Genomic DNA, 19,692 nt, shown 5'->3' with positions numbered 1-19,692 from the left:
GAACTGTCAGGTCATGAGTGACAAAGAAAGATTGGGGGAAGAACACAGATTGGTGAATATTAAGAAGATATGACAGCTAAACAAATTGGGCCCTAGAACAGAAAAAGATCAAGTTGTTTCATCAACTTCTCTTTAGCCCTGTGAGAATTGTGTTTTATTATCTGTTTATGCACAATGCTCTACTGTTTGAGCTGATTGACTAAGCCAGGGTATCAGAGCAGGAAAGTGAGGAGGAAAGGTAGTAAATTTCAAATAAGTCTTGTAGTTTAATTAGTAGTATTGTACCAGTGTTAATATTCTTATTCTGATCGTTGAGGTATGGTTATTTAAATTGTTAACACTAGAGGAATCTGGGTAAAAGATATACATGAACTCTCTATATTATTTTTGCAAGTTTTCTATAAGTCCAAAATTATTTCAAAATAATTTTTTTAAGTTTTTCAAAAATTACCTCTAAAAGGAAGTTAGGTCCAGATACAGAGTTGAATTGTTTCCATCTTTCAAGGAATATTCTTATGGTATATAAACTGTTCTAGAGCACAAAAACAATGGAAAGTGTCCCAATTAATTTTATAAAGCTAATATAAACCTGATATTAAAATCTGGCAATACAACCTCAAGGCAAGAAAACTACTGTCCAATCTCACTCCTGAATACAGACTCAAAAATCCTAACTAACATACTAAAAAGTTAAAATCAGCAAGAAACCTATAAAAGTCCTCATGAAAAAGTATACTTAATTCCAAGAATACTACAATGGCTCAATCTTGGGAAATTTACTAAAAGAATAGGTCAAATGTACTTGATAACATTCCCCACTCATTTCCAATTTTTAAAACCACACTTAATAAACTGGAAATAAAAGGAGACTTTACCATCTACTTCAGTTCAAGAAGTCAGAAATTAAAGGATCACAATTGTTATATAAAACTCTGGAGGTTTTTGCCAATGCAATAAAAAAAGAAAAATAACATGTTCAACCGTCAAAATGGGGAAAAACTCTTATTGCTGTACAAAAATAATATAAAAAGCTATTGAGACAGAAGATTTAATAGGTGGAATTCTTGCAAAATAAATAAACGGACTCTCATAGATTTTCTATATAGCAAGTACAGTTACAAAATGTAATGGGAAAAGAACATGATCAAAGTAACAACCAGAAAACATAATATCTAAGAATGAATTCAAGAAGAATGGTACAGAACATAAATGAAGAAATTGCACAACGTTGCTTATGGATGTAAATGGAAATTCAAATGAATAAAATAATTGAAATGTTAGATGACATAAGGATGCGGGAAAACAGACAAACTTAGAGTTTGTTGCAAAAGCATCAAGTGGTAAAGCTCTTTAGAGGTCAACTTGGCAAGATCTATCAGAACTTAAAACTTTTGACCCAGAAATTCTACTTTAAGAAATTTATCTCACAGGTTATATGTAGGTATAAATGTTACTCAATAGAGCATTGTTCTTCATAGTAAAAAGTTGCAAGCAATATAAATATTGAAAAACAACAGACTGCTTAGGTAAAAACAGCATATCAGCATTATAAAATCCTATATGGCCACCCTTAAAATAGTATCACTTTATTGAAAAATGTTTTTGTAATTTTTTTAACAAAATAATCAAGATGCACATATTTCTAAATATTATCAATATTTACTTACCTTCTTCCTTGTGATTTTCTGTTTCTCAAATTTTCTATAATACTCATGTGTTGTAATTAGCAAAGAAAAGTAATACAAGCTTTACCCGTGAATGCAAGAAATTCCAGTACCTAATATTTGCACTGCACCGGTCCATTTATAATGTGCATTCACATGCATGTTCTCCAAATAAACACTATGTTTGCATTACCAACTTGCAATACTCAGAATAAGTGTTTTTCATTTTCACCACTCCCTACCACTATCTCAGTGAACTCAATACCATGGCCAGTATTATAATTACATTCTGATCTGGGGTCAAAAAGTAAAACCACCACTTTGCTTATGTAAAGAGAAGGGGAAAGACAACATGGCAGCAGGGAGGAAAAATGGGTGATTATCCTCTAAGCCTCAAATCTCCAATCTTATCCACGACAGGAAGCAGGAGCTACTTTTGTTTCATCAACTTCTCTTTAGCCCTGTGAGAATTGTGTTTTATTATCTGTTTATGCACAATGCTCTATTGTTTGAGCTGATTGACTAAGCCAGGGTATCAGAGCAGGAAAGTGAGGTGTATGCTTTAAGGTTTAGAGCCTGTCTCTCAGGAGCAAGAACATGGAAGCTCAGCATAAACAAGCCATTTGTGAAAGTAACACTTACGACTCCCTATAATTGCTCAGCTTTGAGCAGCCAATGTGCAGTATTTGAGAAAATGTTCCACTGTCCTATACTGTCTTCTTCAGAGAGAGCCTAAATCACATATGAAGGAAATGTTTTGTACCTGTGATCTTCATGGCCTCAAACACCCTCCATAATGAGAACACTGGGAACACCCCTAGATCCACTTTAAAGAATTATATGCTTTCAATCATATTTGTTGGTGGATCTCAAACTTCGATATAGAGGAGGCCTAATGGGCAGTAATCTGTGAAGAGAGGCTGGAAGCAGTAGCTTTCAAAATGCTTTTACCTCAGTTTACAGTAATGGTTATTTTATTTTCACACTGCAGCCCATTACAAACCTATGTGTAACCTGCTTAGATGTATACACACGTACAATTATATTACCAAAGTAAGTTTTATGAAATACACTTGCAATGTGTGACACACTTTTCTATGTCCTATTACATCAATATATTCTCATCTATTTCTATTAAACAGCATGCCCAAATCTCATTCAAATATTCCAACCGTCCGTCATGGTGGCAACCTGCAGCTGGAAACACGTTTGAGGGGTCTTTAGGGCCTGGATTTATGAGCATCTGGAGCTCTGCAGGGAGCTATGCTCATTCCCAGACAGTCCGAGGGCACCCCAAGTAGGAGGTATTTTCTTGCTCTGAGTTCTCAGAGTAGAAAAGCTTGAGAACTTAGAAGTCCTGGGAGTGTTCAGTATCACAAATTTCTAAGTTCCTCTTTATGGAACCAAGTCTATTGAGGTAATTCAAATTATTGGCTTTCTTGGGACCTCTTTTGACAGCTTGGAGGGGGGGACCTGGAAGCACAGTTACCGTAGGAAGAGCTGTTGAAGAGTTCGATGTTGAAGAAGGCGTAGTCTCCACTGGTCATCCCGTGCTTGTGCGCTGCCAGCATGATGCCCCGGATAGTGTCGCTGCTTGCACACATGATCACCACTGGGGAGGAAGGAACAAACAACACGTGTGAAACACCCCTTTCCCACAGGACAGCCAGGACACAGAAACCGGGGGAGGGGCACATCTGACAAGGAACAGGGTACTAATAGAGACCTAGAGCACCTCCTCACTCATGACCGTCACATCACAAAGGGAAAGAAGAGTAACATGACGGTGGAAAAAGTGAGCAGACGCCAGCGTCACCGGGTGATGGAAGCCACCATCGCCAACCATGGGGCACACGCACGAATCTACACCCAGGACCAAAAAGGTCAAAATGGGCAACGTGAATCCAGTCAGGAGAGCAGCCAAAAACCCAGCTTTGGAAATGTTCTAACCTAAAAAACTTCAAGGAACAGAAAACTAAATGTGTGAAACTACATCTTAAAAAATAATAATATTAGAAGTTTTGCTAGAAGGGGCATTATTGAGACAACTGGAAAAATTTGAGTAAGTCTGTAAATTAGGTAGCAGTATTTCATCTGTGTTAAAGTTTTTGCTTTTCATACTTATACTGTGGTTTTGTAAATGAATGTTCTTGCTCTTGGGGAACACGCACTTAAGTATTTAGGAATAAGGGAGCATCATGGTCCTACTTACTTCCCAAATGGTTCCTAAAAAGGTAAGTGTGTGTGTGTGTGTGTGTGTGTGTGTGTGTGTGTGTGTGTGTGTATTTGAAGGTGGTAGGAAGGGAAGGAGAGGGGGAGAGATTTGGAGTGAAAGCATATGGAGCAAAATGTTACAACTGGTAACAGTTGAGGCAAAGGCTGTCCAGAGGTTTCTTACAATTTCTTACATCTTTTCCAAAAGTATAAAATTATTTCAAAATCAAGTTTTAAAAAAATACTTCAAAGATACCAGATTTGCCCAATATAAGCCAGTGAAGAATATCAACGGCCTTTTGTCCTGCATAGCATGGAAAATACATTTTCCTAAGAAAGCAAGCTGAATGGCTTTAGGGGGAACAGTTGTTTGGCAAATCAGAGGAGGCAGCGAGTCGTGTAAGTTTTCTGCAGTCTGAACGCTGAAACATTTTTCTCGAGCTGTCTCAACATATATAGGAAATAGTTAACAAGACTCCAAGTCCATCCTCATATTCTCTCCATTTATACCCACACTGTCAGGTCTGAGAAGCTTTAAGCAGTTCCAGAAACTTGTGGCTCACCCCATAAGAGCTACACCAGGCTGGTGTGAAGCAGGTGCCTGGTCATTATCCAGTTAATTTGATCACTGTCGGTGGCCCCTGGTCCCCATGATGCAGACCGCTGTGTTTCAGTGCATACACAGAGAGAGGAGACCCAGAGGGTTCTGGGGGCTGTCCCCACATTATCACCATGCACGCCAGCCCTCTGTGATACAACTGTTCTTTGTAAAAGCATGGGTGCTGAAAACGTCAAACAAGCTCCAGGCTGGGCCAAGACTGCCTTGGCAACCTGCACAGAAGGTCAGGTGCCTGTTGATAATTCATTTGTTACGCATGTTAATTCAGAGTGTTAGATCACGACTCTGACATTTCTTACTACAGAAGGGCTCGCTGTGCAGGCTAACACTCTGGAGAACAAGATTTAACAATACAAAACTCCAAAAGGTCTGTTAACTATGAGAGTAGGTGTTGTTTGTGCCTAGAAACACTGTTACATATTTGGGTGAGTAGTCCAATTCCAAGATGCCTCAGCAAGGAAGCTTTGAAAGAAACTCTTCATCACTCATTGTGACCTAGACCCTTGTTTCAGCTCTGATTCAATTCCAGTTCCTTAAAATGATTAAAAGAGCCATGCTGTCCCACAGAGCGGCCAATAAGGAAAAGGCTGAAGCTGGACAAGCTTGAAGAGTGCAGATTCCAAGAGTGGGCCTCTACAGAAGGACCCCAGAGGCTCTAGCTGACTGTCCACCAGCAGTCCCCATCAATCTGTGATCATTTGATCAGAGTCCGGAGTCTGGCCCCAAACCCCCAGATATAGAATCTGATTCTGTCAGCACGTAAAAAGTAGAGTCATTGCTTAGAGGCAGAATCCCAATAATCTAACTCAGATGTTTTCAGATACTCTCAAATGCAGATTACTTCATTTCAATGAGGAACCCAATGGTCACAAACTCAAACACACTTGCATCAATATTTCCCTGGGCATGCCAGACAAGAAGCCAAATTGTACACAGTGCATGTCAGTGAGGATGGAATCCAAATCGGGGAGGTCAGTCAAAGGATTCAGGTGTCCAAAGACACTAGGCCTTGGTAACCCTAAGCATCCATAAAAGTGCTAGTGCTTGCCCAGGACCTACCCAGCTGTGTCCTCAGCATGGAGCAGAAGTTTCCCTAAGTCCTGTATGGGCTCTGCCTGACATTGCCCCCTCCCCACCGACCATCACCTCTCTGTCTATTTTTACAGCTCTGGCCCTTCTCCTTCTCCCTATTCCCATCACCACAAAGACCAAACCCTCTGACAGACACACTCTTTCTTTAAATGTCAGTACCTGCTGGGACGGACCAAGAGTGACGCAGAGCACCAGCATGTCCAACTGAGCAGTCTTCGATTACTTTAGATCTCATCCATTTTGTGTTGACCGTACTGTTAAACCCTTCTTTGTGAGAACTGGTTTTCAAGTTCCTGGGCAAGATATTGTTTTTCTTGCATAAAAGAAGCCCCATAATACACGTTATGACCCAGCTGAAGTTGGAACAAGCACTTACAGACACTGGCGAAGCAGAGAGAATGCAGAATCCTTCTAGATTTGTAGGGTATTCCCTAATCTCTTATGGCTGTTTCATTCATGCCTAATTCAATGGCAACTATTTTTAGCAACTTGTCTTTATACAATCTGTTAGAAGGTTTAAAATAGTTTTCACTGAAATAGCCTTCTCCTCCTACTCCGGTTTCATCAGTTTGTATAATAACTAATTAAATTACACACTTATTATATTAAGTAAACAGGTAAAAATGGATTTGGTGACAATTCCTGGAGAGTATATGGACAAGTGTGAGAAGCATGTGGCCATAATCAGGAGAAGTATACAATGACCAGTGTTCACCAACAGTCAATAAAGCATGGGGAACAAAAGAGAGCTGGAGCTAATCCTGCAGGCTGTCTAAATGATAGTCAATTAAGATAATTTGTGCTGTATTTAAGTATAATTAAATACACAAATACTCACTTTTTGGTCAAATTGTTAAACTTGTAAAAGGAGGGATGATGGTGTGATTCTAGGTTTCTGGATGGACTGTTCATCATTCTGGTCTCTTTCTCTCTTTGCCAAAGACTTGTGATGTCCCATGGCATCCTCCACTATCTGACTCCCAGTGCCTTCTGTAAGTGACTTTGCAATCACTCTAAGAATGAACAAGGTAAGTGCTAAGGGGTGTCTACAGAAGCCGCATCAAAGAACCAGAAACAGTCCACATGGCATACCTGAGTTAGGGATGATATCTTTTCCCCAGTGTCATATCTCCATCTGGAGTAATCTCTGAGAGGGTGAGACTCCTTATCCCTCAATGTGCCTTCATTTATCCCTCTCCCTGCACCAAAGGAAAAGGAGTAAATTGTGGGTTTGGTGAGTGAGTCTGAAAACAAAAATGGCATGCTGGATCCTTTCTTCCTTCCTCTTTTGGGTGTATGTCTGCTTGCAGAGGGCACATATTTAGGGAGAAGTAACAGTAAGTGGGTCCTTTTGGCAACAGATCTAAACCCATGTTTTCTGAAAGGTCTTATCAATAATAAAAACATATTTTGGGGGCACCTGGGTGGCTCAATTGGTTAAACGTCTGCCTCCCACTCAGGATGTAATCTCGAGGTCCTGATTCAAGCCCCACATTGGGCTTCCTGCTCTGTGGGGTGTCTGCTTCTTCCTCTCCCTTTGTTCCCCCCCCCCCCATTCATGCTTGCTCACTCATTGTCTCTCAAATAAATAAAATTTTTTTTAAAAAAACATATTTTCGTATTCTCCATCAGACTCTTACATCAATTCTCCATTTAATTCTAAGATTAAAAAAGAAAAGAGATGTTACTTTATGGAGCCAAGGCAATATATGCCATGTGCTGCAAACTGAAAATATGATAGCAGAAATTAGAAAAATTTAATAGAAACTTGGGGGGCAGTCAAAGAAATATCTAAATAAGAGTAATTTCTTTTTAAAAGACAGGTCGTAAATAGGAGAAAAGAGGTAAGAAAGGTAGTTTCAATCCAGGTCTAACATCCAAATCATATTCATTCCAAGTCATATACATTCAAATACAAATCAATACATTCTAGAAAGACAGAGCAAATGAGGGGTTGAAAGAAATAATTAAACTTTTTCAGAACCAGAAGACATGAGTTTCTGAACTGAAAAGGTGCACCCTCCAATACCTTGATGTGCATAAAGCATGATACTGGCATGAAAGTATATCATAACACAATATTAAAACATTGAGAGCAAAGAGAAAATTCCAAAAGTTTTCAGGAAAAAAACAATAGATAACAAACAATAAGGTCAAGAACCCAAATCAATTGAAGCTTCCTAGTAGCAATGTCAAAATTTATAAGACAATCCTTCAAATCTTGAAGGAAAATGATTTCCAACCTAGAATTCCATAATAATGCATAAGGGCAGAATGAAGACATTTACGGTCATGAAAGGTATCAACCTTTAGCTCTCATCCATCCTTTCTGAGAAAGCTCCTGAAGGAAGAACTCAACCAAAACAAGAACACAAACTAAGAAAGAGGAACACCTAAGGATCTATTGTGAGAGAGAGAGGGGTAATTGGAGTTGCAGGGGTATGTTAAAGAATCCAGAGTGACAACTGTGCAACCTGCTTAGAAAATAACCAAACTGGAGCACCTCAGGGACTTAGAATAGAGAGTTGATGGATGATTTAGTTGTAAGTCCATAAAAACAAAGCAAACAAGAAAAAAACAACTTGTTTTTTAACCCAAGGAAAACTAGAGCAATTCAGGAACTATCATTATAATAACTGATACAGTCCAACTAAAAATAACATTTAGAAGGCAATAAAGATATAGACACTGAAAGTTGAGCTAACCAAAAATTTTTACACAACCATTCTGAAAGGATGTCTGCAAAGAGAGCTTGAGTATGTGGTTAATATGCAGGAGAAGAGAACTAAATTACCATCTGCCACAGGGATGGTAGGAGAGAACCCTCAAACTAAAATAATCAAAGTCACATGTTATTTAGAAGTCAAATATCTAAGGAAATCGTTGCCAAAGTTGAAAATGCTTCCCTCTGGGAAGTGAGACATGGGAAGTACGAGGCAGCAAATGCTTGTTCCTAATAAGACTCGTGCAATCTTCTGACTTCCTAATCTATGTAACTGTATAACTAACTCCCATAAAATTAGTATCTTCAGAAAGAAAATTAGAAAGACTTCTTTCTGGCCATTTCTACACTATACAGCAATGCGTTTCATTAGCAAAATAGAGATTGCACTTTTATTTTTATTGTTCACAAAGGCTCATCCACTCCAAAGACTTTCATCCACACTGCAGCTTACAATGCTTCTTTTCCCCCTGCTGTGTGCTAGTTATTTTATACTTATCATGCATTCACTGCTTAAAAATTCTGATCAACCATTTGGTCATTTACCCCAGCCTAAATCTAAAAATAAGTGACTCTTGTCCTGATTAAATACTGTTGTCTCTATAGCTGTTAACAAGCCACATCCATGACATATTAATAACTAAAAGGATAAAATTACTGTTCTCCATACAAAAATGTGTGTGTGTACCACTTCCAGTTCTGCGTTTCCTAAGATGCAGAGACAAAACAACTGCTAGCTTCTATTGCTTGAAAGAGTTGTCATACTTAAACTTGTCTTTTTAAAAATAAATTTATTGTTGACTATAGAATACTGAGGGCTGTCATGGACTGTAGGATTAAGTTTTAAGTAAAGATCATTGTTTTTTTACTGATGTAGACTCAGGCGTGTGTATTTCGGTGATGCTCTATGTTGCCTAAGGACAAAAGACAGGGAAATTTTTTTTTAAATTATTGACTTAGTGGCAAGTCCCTGAAAGGAATGATCAATGCCCCTCAGTTCTTCATTCTACAGTACAGCACATAGCCAAGTGAAATTTTAGTCATATTATTATTTGAGGTGGTGACATTATCAGTTGTTACCCGTTAAGAAATTCAAACATTTGTGATATGATTTTAAAGATGAAAATAAGTTCAGAAAAAGTGCTAAAAACGTTATCTCCAAAAGATGGCTTAAGGGGGACAGACACTCTCTGGTTCTATGATGTTTCATACGGAATTTTCGAGGACAAAACTGTGGTCAGTTAAGTTTTTAATATTTGAGTGAGCACAAATGCAAACACCAGATCAGCGTGAAGAGGCCTGCTTCTCATCTGACCTCACTGTTCCAGGAGGAGGAAATCCCGCCTCAGAGAAGGTAAATGTTTTGCCCTGGGCCACGCAGCAGCCGCAGTATCTGCTCCTCCTGCCAAGGTTCTCTCCCCAGAGCACGGCCCCACCTCCATAAGGGCGATTATCATCATATATATTAAATAAGAATAACCAGTCTCAAACCTCATGTTGACTGAGCATTCGGTATGTGCCTGGCCCTGTTCCAGCACATTCCCGGTGTTAGCTCACTTAACTCTCCCAGCATCCCCAAAAGGGGCTGCCCCAACTCCTGACACCTCAGCGGAGGAGCCTGGGGTAAGAGACTTAGGAGCAGCCCAGCCTCTTTTGCCAGGGCAGGTGCTCTGCGAGTCAAATGCCAGGAAACCCCTGAACTGAAGCCCTTTTTAACACTTTAACCAGCTATGGCAAAGGAAGGGTGATGGGTAAAAGATCTCCAAAGAGAGCCTTGTGATCAAGCAACTTTCTCACCTGAGGGTGGGGAAATGGGGTGGGGGAGAAGCCTTATGAGAGAAACTGTTTTGTTTTATATCTATGAATATTTATCCTTCTGCCTAGTCACTGTTGGAAATAGACTTTAGAGTAAGAATAGCCTCATCACCTGTAAACATACAGTTCAGCCCAGCAAACTTCCACCACTAAATTCAAACAAAAAAGAAAGAGAGGGAGGGAGGGAGGAGAAGCAGCAGCAGCAAAAAGACCTGGGAACAGGTATGAGGCTTCCGGAATTAAATTAATCCTTGGCACCAGACTGTAATCCGAGCTCTCGGGAGCCCCCAGGCCTACCAGGGCACTGGCGTCCCTCTACCCCTTGCCTCAGTCACACCACTGTGAGGCTGAGGGGACTGGTGGTCCCATCTGCCCTCATTGGGGCCGACTGCTCCCCTTAGGCCACGATCTCAGGCCCTGTGTGCGTGGGTCCGTCACCGCCAGCATTCAGACTTTCAGGACTGTGGCAGCACAGACACGTTGGCAGACCACGCCTCGTGCCCCCAGGATGACACCTCCCCCCAGATCTTCCTGCCCTGAAAGCCAGGCCCTGCCATCCCCTGGAAAGCTCAGAGCTGAAGTATCAGGTTCCAGGGACACAGGGCAACTTGAGGTCTACGGGGCTCTGCCTTAACCTGGGGACTGGGAGAGGGGAAAGAAGTAGATGTGGGTTTCTCCGCCGATCGTAGGGAGACTGCAGCGGTTGGACACAAGTGCCTTTTTTCATAATCAGCAAAACCGGCACCCCGCTGCTTGTCTGGCAGGGATTCCGCGAAGACAGCCTGGATTTCAAACGCTCAAAACTTGGCCATGCACCCCACTGTCAACACCTTCCGCCTCTTCTCTCTCAAGAGTGCGTTCACTCCCCAGTCGGAGTGCACAAACTGGACAAAGGGGCGGCCACGAGCCATCCCCCAGCGACCTTCTGCCCACTCTCACCTGTTCCCGAGACTGCTAGCTTCCGGTTGCCCTGTGTCCCACGGTCACAGTGCCCAGGCTCCTGCCCGTGCCAAGTCATGGACTAGCCCTGAGTTTGGCTCAGCCCTTCTCGCCAGTGACCTCCCCGCGCAGGGTCGTGGCGTGCTTTGCCCGACTACACGTTGGCCATCCAGGTGCCTGCGCTCCCGAAACCGGGAGCCGAGAAGAGTTCCCCGAGCACTGTTCACCCCAAACTTGACACCAGGAAAGAGGAAATCGCACTATGCTGGGATCTCAGCCCACCTTCACGCCGCCTACACTGCAGTAAAAGCGACCGCACTGGGGTCTTCTGTCATTAGGTATCCGTGACCACCCGTTTCTCCTCCCGCTCCCTGCTCCCTGTTGCCGGAACCTCCATCCTCAGCCTTGAGCTTTGTCCGGTTTGGTAGCTCAGACCCGGGGAGAAACTTGGGGCTCACGTGCAAAAGCTATGAAGCGACCGCTTCCCCAGCGCGCGCTCTCGCAAAGCCTTGCTCAGGGCGCTTTAAGGACCTCGGTGCAGATCGCGCGGGGTTTGGGGGGAGGGGCGGATAGTGAGTGTCGCCTGGGTCCAGACACAGCGAGGCATTTTTGGTGGAAACCACAGAGGCTCGTTTACAAGGGCCACGAAAGAAATGAGAAGGGCGAAACAATGACCTTTTAAAAGAAAGCTGGGATTTGCGGAAGGTGCAGCCAGGGAAACGCTTAGAACCAAGCCAGCCAAGTAGCGGCGAGCCAGCTGTGGAGAGAATGCATTTGCTTCCGCACTGGGAGGGGGCGCACGCTGGTAAAGGACTGAGCAACAAGTTCTCTCTGGCCTCGCGACGCTTTCAGACCCCGGTTGCTGCAGGACACCGAGAGTGCGCCGCCAATCACCAGCCTGGTGCTGGCGAAGGAAAAGAGAGGAGGAAAAACCAAAGTGATTTGACAGCACCTGTCGGACCCAGGCACTCGGGAGCTTCAGGCTCAGTCGCCCCTCCCCCAGGCTCTACTACCTCCCTCGGACCTCCGCATTCACCCCGCGACAGCGAAAGGCGATGGTCAAAGGTTGTCGCCGCCAAACAGCGCACACCCGGGCGAATCCCCGCGTGCACGTCCTCCCCGGGTCCTCAGTGCAGGGGGTACAGTAGGGTTCGCAGAGGAGCTGACGCGTGTGCGGGGAGACCCGCCGCGGGCGGTGGGGTTAGGGCCAGAAGCCGGGGATCGCAGTCCTGCTCACCTCGCTCACTGGCCTGGATGTAGCGCACTATGTCGTCCAGGTCCAAGTCTTTGGTCTCATCGAAATTGTAGGCGGACGTGTGCAAGCCCTCCTCCTGGAAGACCTCGTGGACCCCTTCGAGGGTGAAGTAGCAGTTCCGCTCCAGCTTGTCATCGCTATAGACAAGTGCGGCGCGGCTCCACTGGTGGTGGCGGAATAGGGCGAGCATCATCTCACCCATCTTAGCGTATGCGGGTGCCACACGCGTTAGGTGCGAGTACTCGGTGTCCTTGTGCTGGAAGCCCGCGGCCAGTGCCCCTGCCGACAACATCGGCAGGTCCCAGTGCGACGCAAGTCGGGCCACCGGCGCTGCTGCGTACTCGCACACCGGCCCCAGGATGAGATCGGGCTTGGCGCCGCGTGCCTCCGCCACGCGGTCCACCAGGCTGAAAAGTGCCCGGTTGCCGCAATCTGAGTCTTCGTAGGCCACCTGGAAGCGAGTTCCGGGTGGCAGAAGCCGCCGCTCGGTCCCGTTGCCCTGCACGCTGCGGAGCGCGTATTCGATGGCCGGCCGCACCCGGGCCAGGGAGAACAGGTACGAGTCGTCCTGGGGCAACAGCACCAGCACCTCGATCTTCTGCGGCTGCAGGGCCTCTCTCTCCCGGCGCCCTCCGCCGAGGCTGGCGCCCCCGCCGCCACTGCCACTGGTGCTGCCGACCAACAACACCCAGACAAGCAAGACGCACGCGGAGAAAGTGAGCACCAGCAGGGACGGCATGGTGCCGCAGGAAAGAGCCTGCCCTCGCTGCTGACTCGCCCTCTGCCCCCCACCCACCCTTCCTCTTTCCTCCCCACTCTTCTCTCCGAGGTCCCTGCGCCCCCTTGGGCGCTCTAAGAAAATAGAATACCCCTTCACCAGAAGACAGAGGAAGAGTCCTTCTTTGCAGTGTCACTCGTTTAAAAAAGAGAAAGAAAAGAAAAAGTTCACCGCGTGTAAACCTGTACGCCTACAATAGATATATATATATATATATATACACTTAAAAATATATATACATATATATGTGTATATATATATATATATATTCGCCCTCCCTTTATATATACTATTTTGCTTAGAGGTGGCTTCTTATTTGGACGTTGCTAAGATTGCTTTTGAAAGCGTATTTGTAAAAGAAAAAAAAAGTTAGACTTGTCCAAGTGCTTGTAATTGACGGTGCATCTCCCCCGCGTTTGATCTCATTGATTCGCGCCGGTTCCTGGATCCATAGCCCGCGTTTAAATAGCGTGGCAGCCGCGGAGCGTGTTACCACACAAGGCGCTCCGAGGCTGGGTTTGTATTTCCAGCGGGTGGGGTGGGTGGGGGTGGGGAGTGGTGGGGGCTGGGCTGGGGAGCCTCTCATTAACATTCTTACATCAGGGCTCCTCCCCACACCCCTACCTTCCCACCCCTCCCCGGGTCCCTAACCCCAACAACTCCCAGCCAGCCCCTGCCTTGTCCTTAAAGCCGCAGTCGCCCGCGTCCGCACAGGCGGGAGCCCCCCACCACACTGCACACCCTCTGGGGTCCCCCGCCTTACCCTGGCCCCGCACGCAGCAGCTCTTTTTCCAGCTCCAGGCTTTAAAAAGGGAAACGTGTTTGAAAGTAAATGAACGCAGGCACACACTGTGCAAAAAAAACAACAGGATTAGAGGAAGGGGGTGGTCCTAGAAATTTGTACTTTCCTTGCAAAAATCCGTAAATCCCGCTCACTCTCATCTCTTTCTCACTCCAGCCAAACTCCCTCCTGACGCACCAACTCGGGGCGGGCACCCGACCTTCCCGGTCCCCTGGCGCAAGGTCAGGCGGGGACCAAGGTCCCAGTACGATGGCTCGATGGAGGACCTCGAACTCCCAGTTAGCCCAGGCGGTACTTGGACCCCTCCCTCTCCTCCGCTCTCTCCTGCCACGCACCCGCGTTCTCCCTCTGGGCCTCGCGATTTGCGCTGGGGTCTCCCCGCTTCCAGGAGTCCAGTGACCCCACGCAAAGACCCTCAGCTGGCAAGCGGCTCGCAGAAAAGCGAAACTTGTTGCTCCCGGAGGCGAGTGAAGAGTTCGGCTTCTGGAGGTGGCGAATAGTCTGAAGAGCATCTCCGAGGCGTCCTCGAGGTTTTGTGTGCCAAACCAGGTAACCAAGAGACCTCCCTAAATCGTCACCCAAGGATCCCCTGGGTGCAAGGGCACCCTCCGTTCCAACCGCTTCTCCTCCGGGTCGCGAGAGGCACTGTGCTCGCGGTTCTGCACTGCCGAGAAAGATCTTGTGTCCGAGACTCCTCTAGCCACTGGTCACAGCCACAACAGCAGTGGAGACAAGGATGGAAACGGCCGTGGAGTCCGTGGTCAGAGGGTCCTCACGGGATACCCTCTGTGCTACAGGGCAGCTCCAAATGGAACTTGAACCACTGAACGTGATAACACTCCGAGGTCATCTGCAGTGCGAACGTGCTGCATTAGACTGGGGAATTGTGATTCTTAAGCGCCGCAAATTAAAATAAATTGAAAATGTTTTTAAATGGTCTTTCATTAGACTGTGACCTCGAATTTCCAACAGTCTTAGACCAACGCCCTCTTTCGGCAGAAACTTGCAGCCGACTGTTATCACCGATGTCATGGCCCCAGGGATTACGTTTGGTTGCTTTGCTTTTGTTTGTTGTTCTTTCTTTTCTTTTTTCTTTTCTTTTCTTGCTTTTCCTTTCTTTCCAACACGGAAGCCCCAAGAGAGCAATTGCTCTCCAGTATAACAGTGACAAGGCAAATTGGGATTACAGGAAACGTGGCCTCTTCAAGCAGCAGCACTGGAGGCCAGTGACAGCACCTCCTTAATGCTCTTTCTGGCACCAGAAACGTAATTATGGACAACAGGTCACCGTCTGGGTCATTAAGATTTCAGATTATGCACTATGATCCCTCAGTCTTCAAGCAGGACCTTTCTACTCCTACAAGAAATCTTATTTATTTAATTAGAGCTGCTAAACAGTAGCAAAAGAGGCATCTGCATAAAATTTTAATTCCACAAAGACGGTAATTTGCACACACTGGAAATCGAGATTTAGCACTTCACAGCAATTAAACACTCCTGGAGAGAAAGAGGGAGGGAGGGAAAAAGGAAGGGAAAGAATGAAGGAAGGAAAAAGGGAGGAAGAAAGGAGGGGAGGGAGGGAGAAAGAGAGAACAGAACTAAATCACCAATTCCAAGGGTCTAATGGGTTTCGAAACTGGTTGCCAGGAGACGGGAAGGAACCAAGGTTTCCTGTTACTGCTTTCTGTGCCCTGTGTCTGGAAACACCGGCCAATGGCGATAGGATTCTGCGCGCTGTGTGGTGTGGGCTTATTAGGAGAGTCTGGGGTTTCAGTGGCACCCTGCATGAACGCTTCTGCCCCAGTCACACCGGGGGTCACGCCCAGGGCAGTGCGGTTAGGTTGGGTATCACAGGCTCTCCGTGGCCTTTCCATCAGAGCTCTCAACTTACAGCTTGTCACTCAATGGCACAGACTAACCAATGTGTGGAAAGGAAGAGCCCCCAAACTACACAGCAGAACCAGAGAAGCATTACTGTCCTTGCTGGTGCTCAAAGCACCCCTTAAATTTTTCCAGTGGGCAGAAATTGGAATTTTTTAAATTGAGGTACAATTGAGATATAACGTTATATTAGTCTCAGATGTACTATATAATGATTCCATATTTGTATATATTGGGAAATGGTCACCACAATAAGTCTAGTTATAATTTCCATCACTATGCATAGTTACAAATTCTTTATTCTTGTGATGAGAACTTCTAAGATCTCTTCACAACTTTCAAATATGCAATGCACTCTTAACTATAGTCAACATGCTATATCTTACCTCCCAGGACTTATTTATTATATAGAAATTAGACTTTTTAAAGAAAAGCTTTAATTCAAAATATGCACATTTATAGGAAGTAATAGTATATGAACGTTAATGTTATACGTCTGTTTACTTTCTACCAAATTAGATTTTTTCCAAGCAGGGGAGAGTCTGTGTAAATTTCTTGAATACCATGAAGCTCTCCAATCATAGGACTGGAAAAGATTTCAGAAGTCACCCCCCTGACACCCTCACTCACTAGATGGTGAATTAAGGCCAAAGAATAAAAATGAGGTACTTAAATACATCTTTGTCCCTGAGAGTATTTTAAAATGGGATTGAATTAGAAATAAGCATGTACCACCTATTATACCATGTAAAAGAGGTTTGGGGACAAAGCTAATTTTCATTAAGTAATAACATTCTTTGCATTAAAATTTTGTTTTATATGCAGCTAAGTTTTGAGGATAGGCAGCACACTAATATAATTATTAAAAGAGTATAATAGCATTTTTGCAGCACTGTAAACATATAGATCAAGCCAAGAAAGAAGGAAACAAGAAAACAAATAGAAATAACTCATCCCTTAGAGTCAGTTTTTAAACATTGTTCCTTTCAATTCTGTAGAACAGTGAAATGGAAAAAAAAAAAAAAATCCCTAACCTTTTCACTTAGTACATTGTTTCTGGCAACAATTGCTGAATGAAAACAAAAGAAAGTTACAGGGAAATGCTGCAAAATAAAATAAAATTAACCAAATGAAAAGCAATGTGAGCTCTAAGCAGGATTATTACAAAAGCTAGTCAACTTTTTTATAGGATTTAGAAATGTTTTCATCCATATCACAAACTATATTTTTTTAACATGAAGTTACTAAAAGAAGGTGGCCAGTTTTCTATATTCAGCTATTTCTTTGCCACTCTTTGAAATGTCTGGTGTCTATATAAGTTAATTTTTTTTACCACCAGGAAAGACAGCATGATCGGGAGAACCCCAACATGCCTTTCTTTGAAATGTGTTAGAAATGCTATCTTAAGGAAGTTTTCTCCACCAATTTTTACAGGCTGCATGACCTTCTCCCTCATAAAGCCAGTGGCAACCTCTCAAGTTAAGAACCCTTCCAGAGGGCGCCTGGGTGGCTCAGTGGTTTAAGCCGCTGCCTTCGGCTCAGGTCATGATCTCAGGGTCCTGGGATCGAGTCCCACATCGGGCTCTCTGCTCGGCAGGGAGCCTGCTTCTTTCTCTCTCTCTCTGCCAGCCTCTCTACCTACCTGTAATCTCTCTCTGTCAAATAAATAAATAAAATCTTTAAAAAAAAAAAAAAAAAGAACCCTTCCAGATTTTCACAGAAAACATCTTCTGCCTCGTGAAGCCAGCCCTGAGGTCACAGTAAAGGACAGTAAAGGATCCCTGTGAAGCCTACAGCCCACAAAGAAAATACCTTCTTGGGACAGAATTGTTGAAAACACACTTCCCCCTAGAGGCAGAAAAGATGAAAGAATATTACACACAATTCAGAACATTTCTGTAATTTAATGAGTATTGAGGTTTTTGTTTTAACATATAGCTGATGTTTTAGAGGGAACCATTCAAGACCTGGGAGAGAGATCGGTGAATGCCAAAAAAATTAAATTATAACTTTGCCTCTGGGTTTTAGCCTTCCTTAAGCAGGAACTCTATTTAATGACCCCTTTTCTTCTATTTTACAAATCTGTGATTTTTTTCCCAACACTATAAATAATAGCAATTACATTTTTTTCTACTTAAATTTATGATTCAATTTCACCAGAAACTGCAGCTAAACATGGCCTTGAGTGATTCTTTTGAAAACAGCTCTAACGAACTTACTTCCTTAAGGTCAGATTTGTTTCTGTATGTCCCCTCTTAGGTTCCCATTCGCCACAATCTCTTGTCACTTCTTTGAAGATGTCCTGAAACAAAATGACATGAGAAAGACTTCTGAAAAATGCAGAGCTGCTGCTCTTGGTTTAACTCGAGTACTGGGCTGGGGGCCAGGCTTCCCAGGGGAAAGAGGGCCCGCACAAAACCCTTCCAGCACAAGCGCAGGTTATCACCTCACCTGTTTGACTTTCAGTGTCCTCACTGGCTTGGATTTTCTCATTTCTACACAGGAGATAATAACATTTTCCTGGTGTTGTAGAAGTAAGAATCAGAAAAAACAGATGCAAGGTGCTTTGTCTACCATAGGAAGATAAATGGCAGCTCTTGATATTAAATTCCCTTCAACACCAAGCAGTGTTCAATAACTGTTTATGGAATGAAAGAATTAATTCAAAACCCAAAACGGTGTGGCTTTTGTGTAATTTGCTTGGAGTTATCTATCGCCCGATCACCAGACCTTACTTAATAATGTTTGTTTGGTGACAGTGGCTTCCCAGGGGGAACCCTTTTGGCAATCACTGTGATACTGGCTGCAAATATTCCCAACCACAGCTATTTCCTGGTAAGCTTGAGACAAGATCTTGTTCAATATTCTCCCCCCTTCACAGTGGAGCAAAGAGAGCAGGAGCTGATGTTCGCCACCCACAGCTGCCCTTCCCATCTAAAAGGCTCCTCCAGAAAGTCAGGTTCCCTCCAGCCTCAGAGAACTAAAGGGATACATCAGAGAGTAATTTCTTTAAAAGGGGGTAAAATAGAGCAGCTGCACAGAGGGGCAGGACTTTGGGGACGGGGAAGAAAGAGGCAGATTGCATGGAAACACAAAGAGGATTGTGTTGGAAGGAATGTGTTTACTTTATAGATCGTGGACATTATCACAAGTAATGAGAAAAAAATAAAATGCATCCTAATGTACTAAATACCCAGGTAATAAAAATTTTAGGCCCAGGGCTAAATGCTCTTGTCCAATTCAGGAAACCTTTTAAGGTACTTACATTGTGCCAAGCACTATGGTGTTCTACGGCTTCATTAAATCTACTATATCAGACATTCATTAGTTTTGTCTGGGTCTATGATCTGACCCAAGTTACACTTACTTCTATGTGATAGAAAAATCATGTTATAATACTCAACTGTGCTATGTTTTAAAGAAACATAATCAAGACAAAATTACATCAAATTTATAAAATGTTATAAAAACATCGTATAAAAATAATTTTTCCAGTGTTATTACATCACAATATTGAATGGTTTGTACTCTAAATTAACAAGCATTAACCTACTAGAATATAAATTTCATGAGGGCTGAGGAGTTTTTTTTTTTAATTCGACATTCCCTCCTTCAAGAAGGATACAGCAGACATTTAAAAGTTTCTCACCAACAATAGGGCATCTGGGTGGCTCAGTTGGTTAAGTGACTACCTTTGGCTCAGGTCATGATCCTGGAGTCCCGGGATCAAATCTTGTATCAGGCTCCCAGCCTGAGGGGTCTGCTTCTCCCTCTGACCTTCTCCCTTCTCATGCTCTCTCTTTCTCTCTCTCTCTCAAATAAATACAACCTTTAAAAAAAAAAAAGTTTCTCACCAAAGATAAATCCAAAGAATACAAATTTCTCACAAAACAGAATTTAGAAGAGAAATA

The 19,692-nt window shown here is 43.8% G+C and overlaps 1 protein-coding gene across 2 annotated transcripts in view; it reads right to left on the bottom strand.

The window, feature by feature from the left end:
- Positions 1 to 13,265, bottom strand: part of NPR3 (natriuretic peptide receptor 3) — a 68,657-nt gene extending 55,392 nt beyond the window's left edge. For both annotated transcript variants that reach the window (XM_059416964.1, XM_059416965.1), the window contains exons 1-2: positions 12,303 to 13,265; positions 3,154 to 3,276 (exon numbers count right to left, since the gene is read on the bottom strand). In XM_059416964.1, the coding sequence (XP_059272947.1) occupies positions 3,154 to 3,276; positions 12,303 to 13,059 (880 nt within the window). In that variant the 5' untranslated portion in view covers positions 13,060 to 13,265. The remainder of the gene's footprint in view (positions 1 to 3,153; positions 3,277 to 12,302) is intronic.
- Between the last annotated feature and the right edge of the window lie 6,427 nt (positions 13,266 to 19,692).

The sequence above is a fragment of the Mustela nigripes genome, chromosome 12, assembly GCF_022355385.1.
Source record: "Mustela nigripes isolate SB6536 chromosome 12, MUSNIG.SB6536, whole genome shotgun sequence".
NCBI classification, from domain to species: Eukaryota; Metazoa; Chordata; class Mammalia; order Carnivora; family Mustelidae; genus Mustela; species Mustela nigripes.
This window is presented reverse-complemented; position numbering and strand designations above follow the sequence as displayed.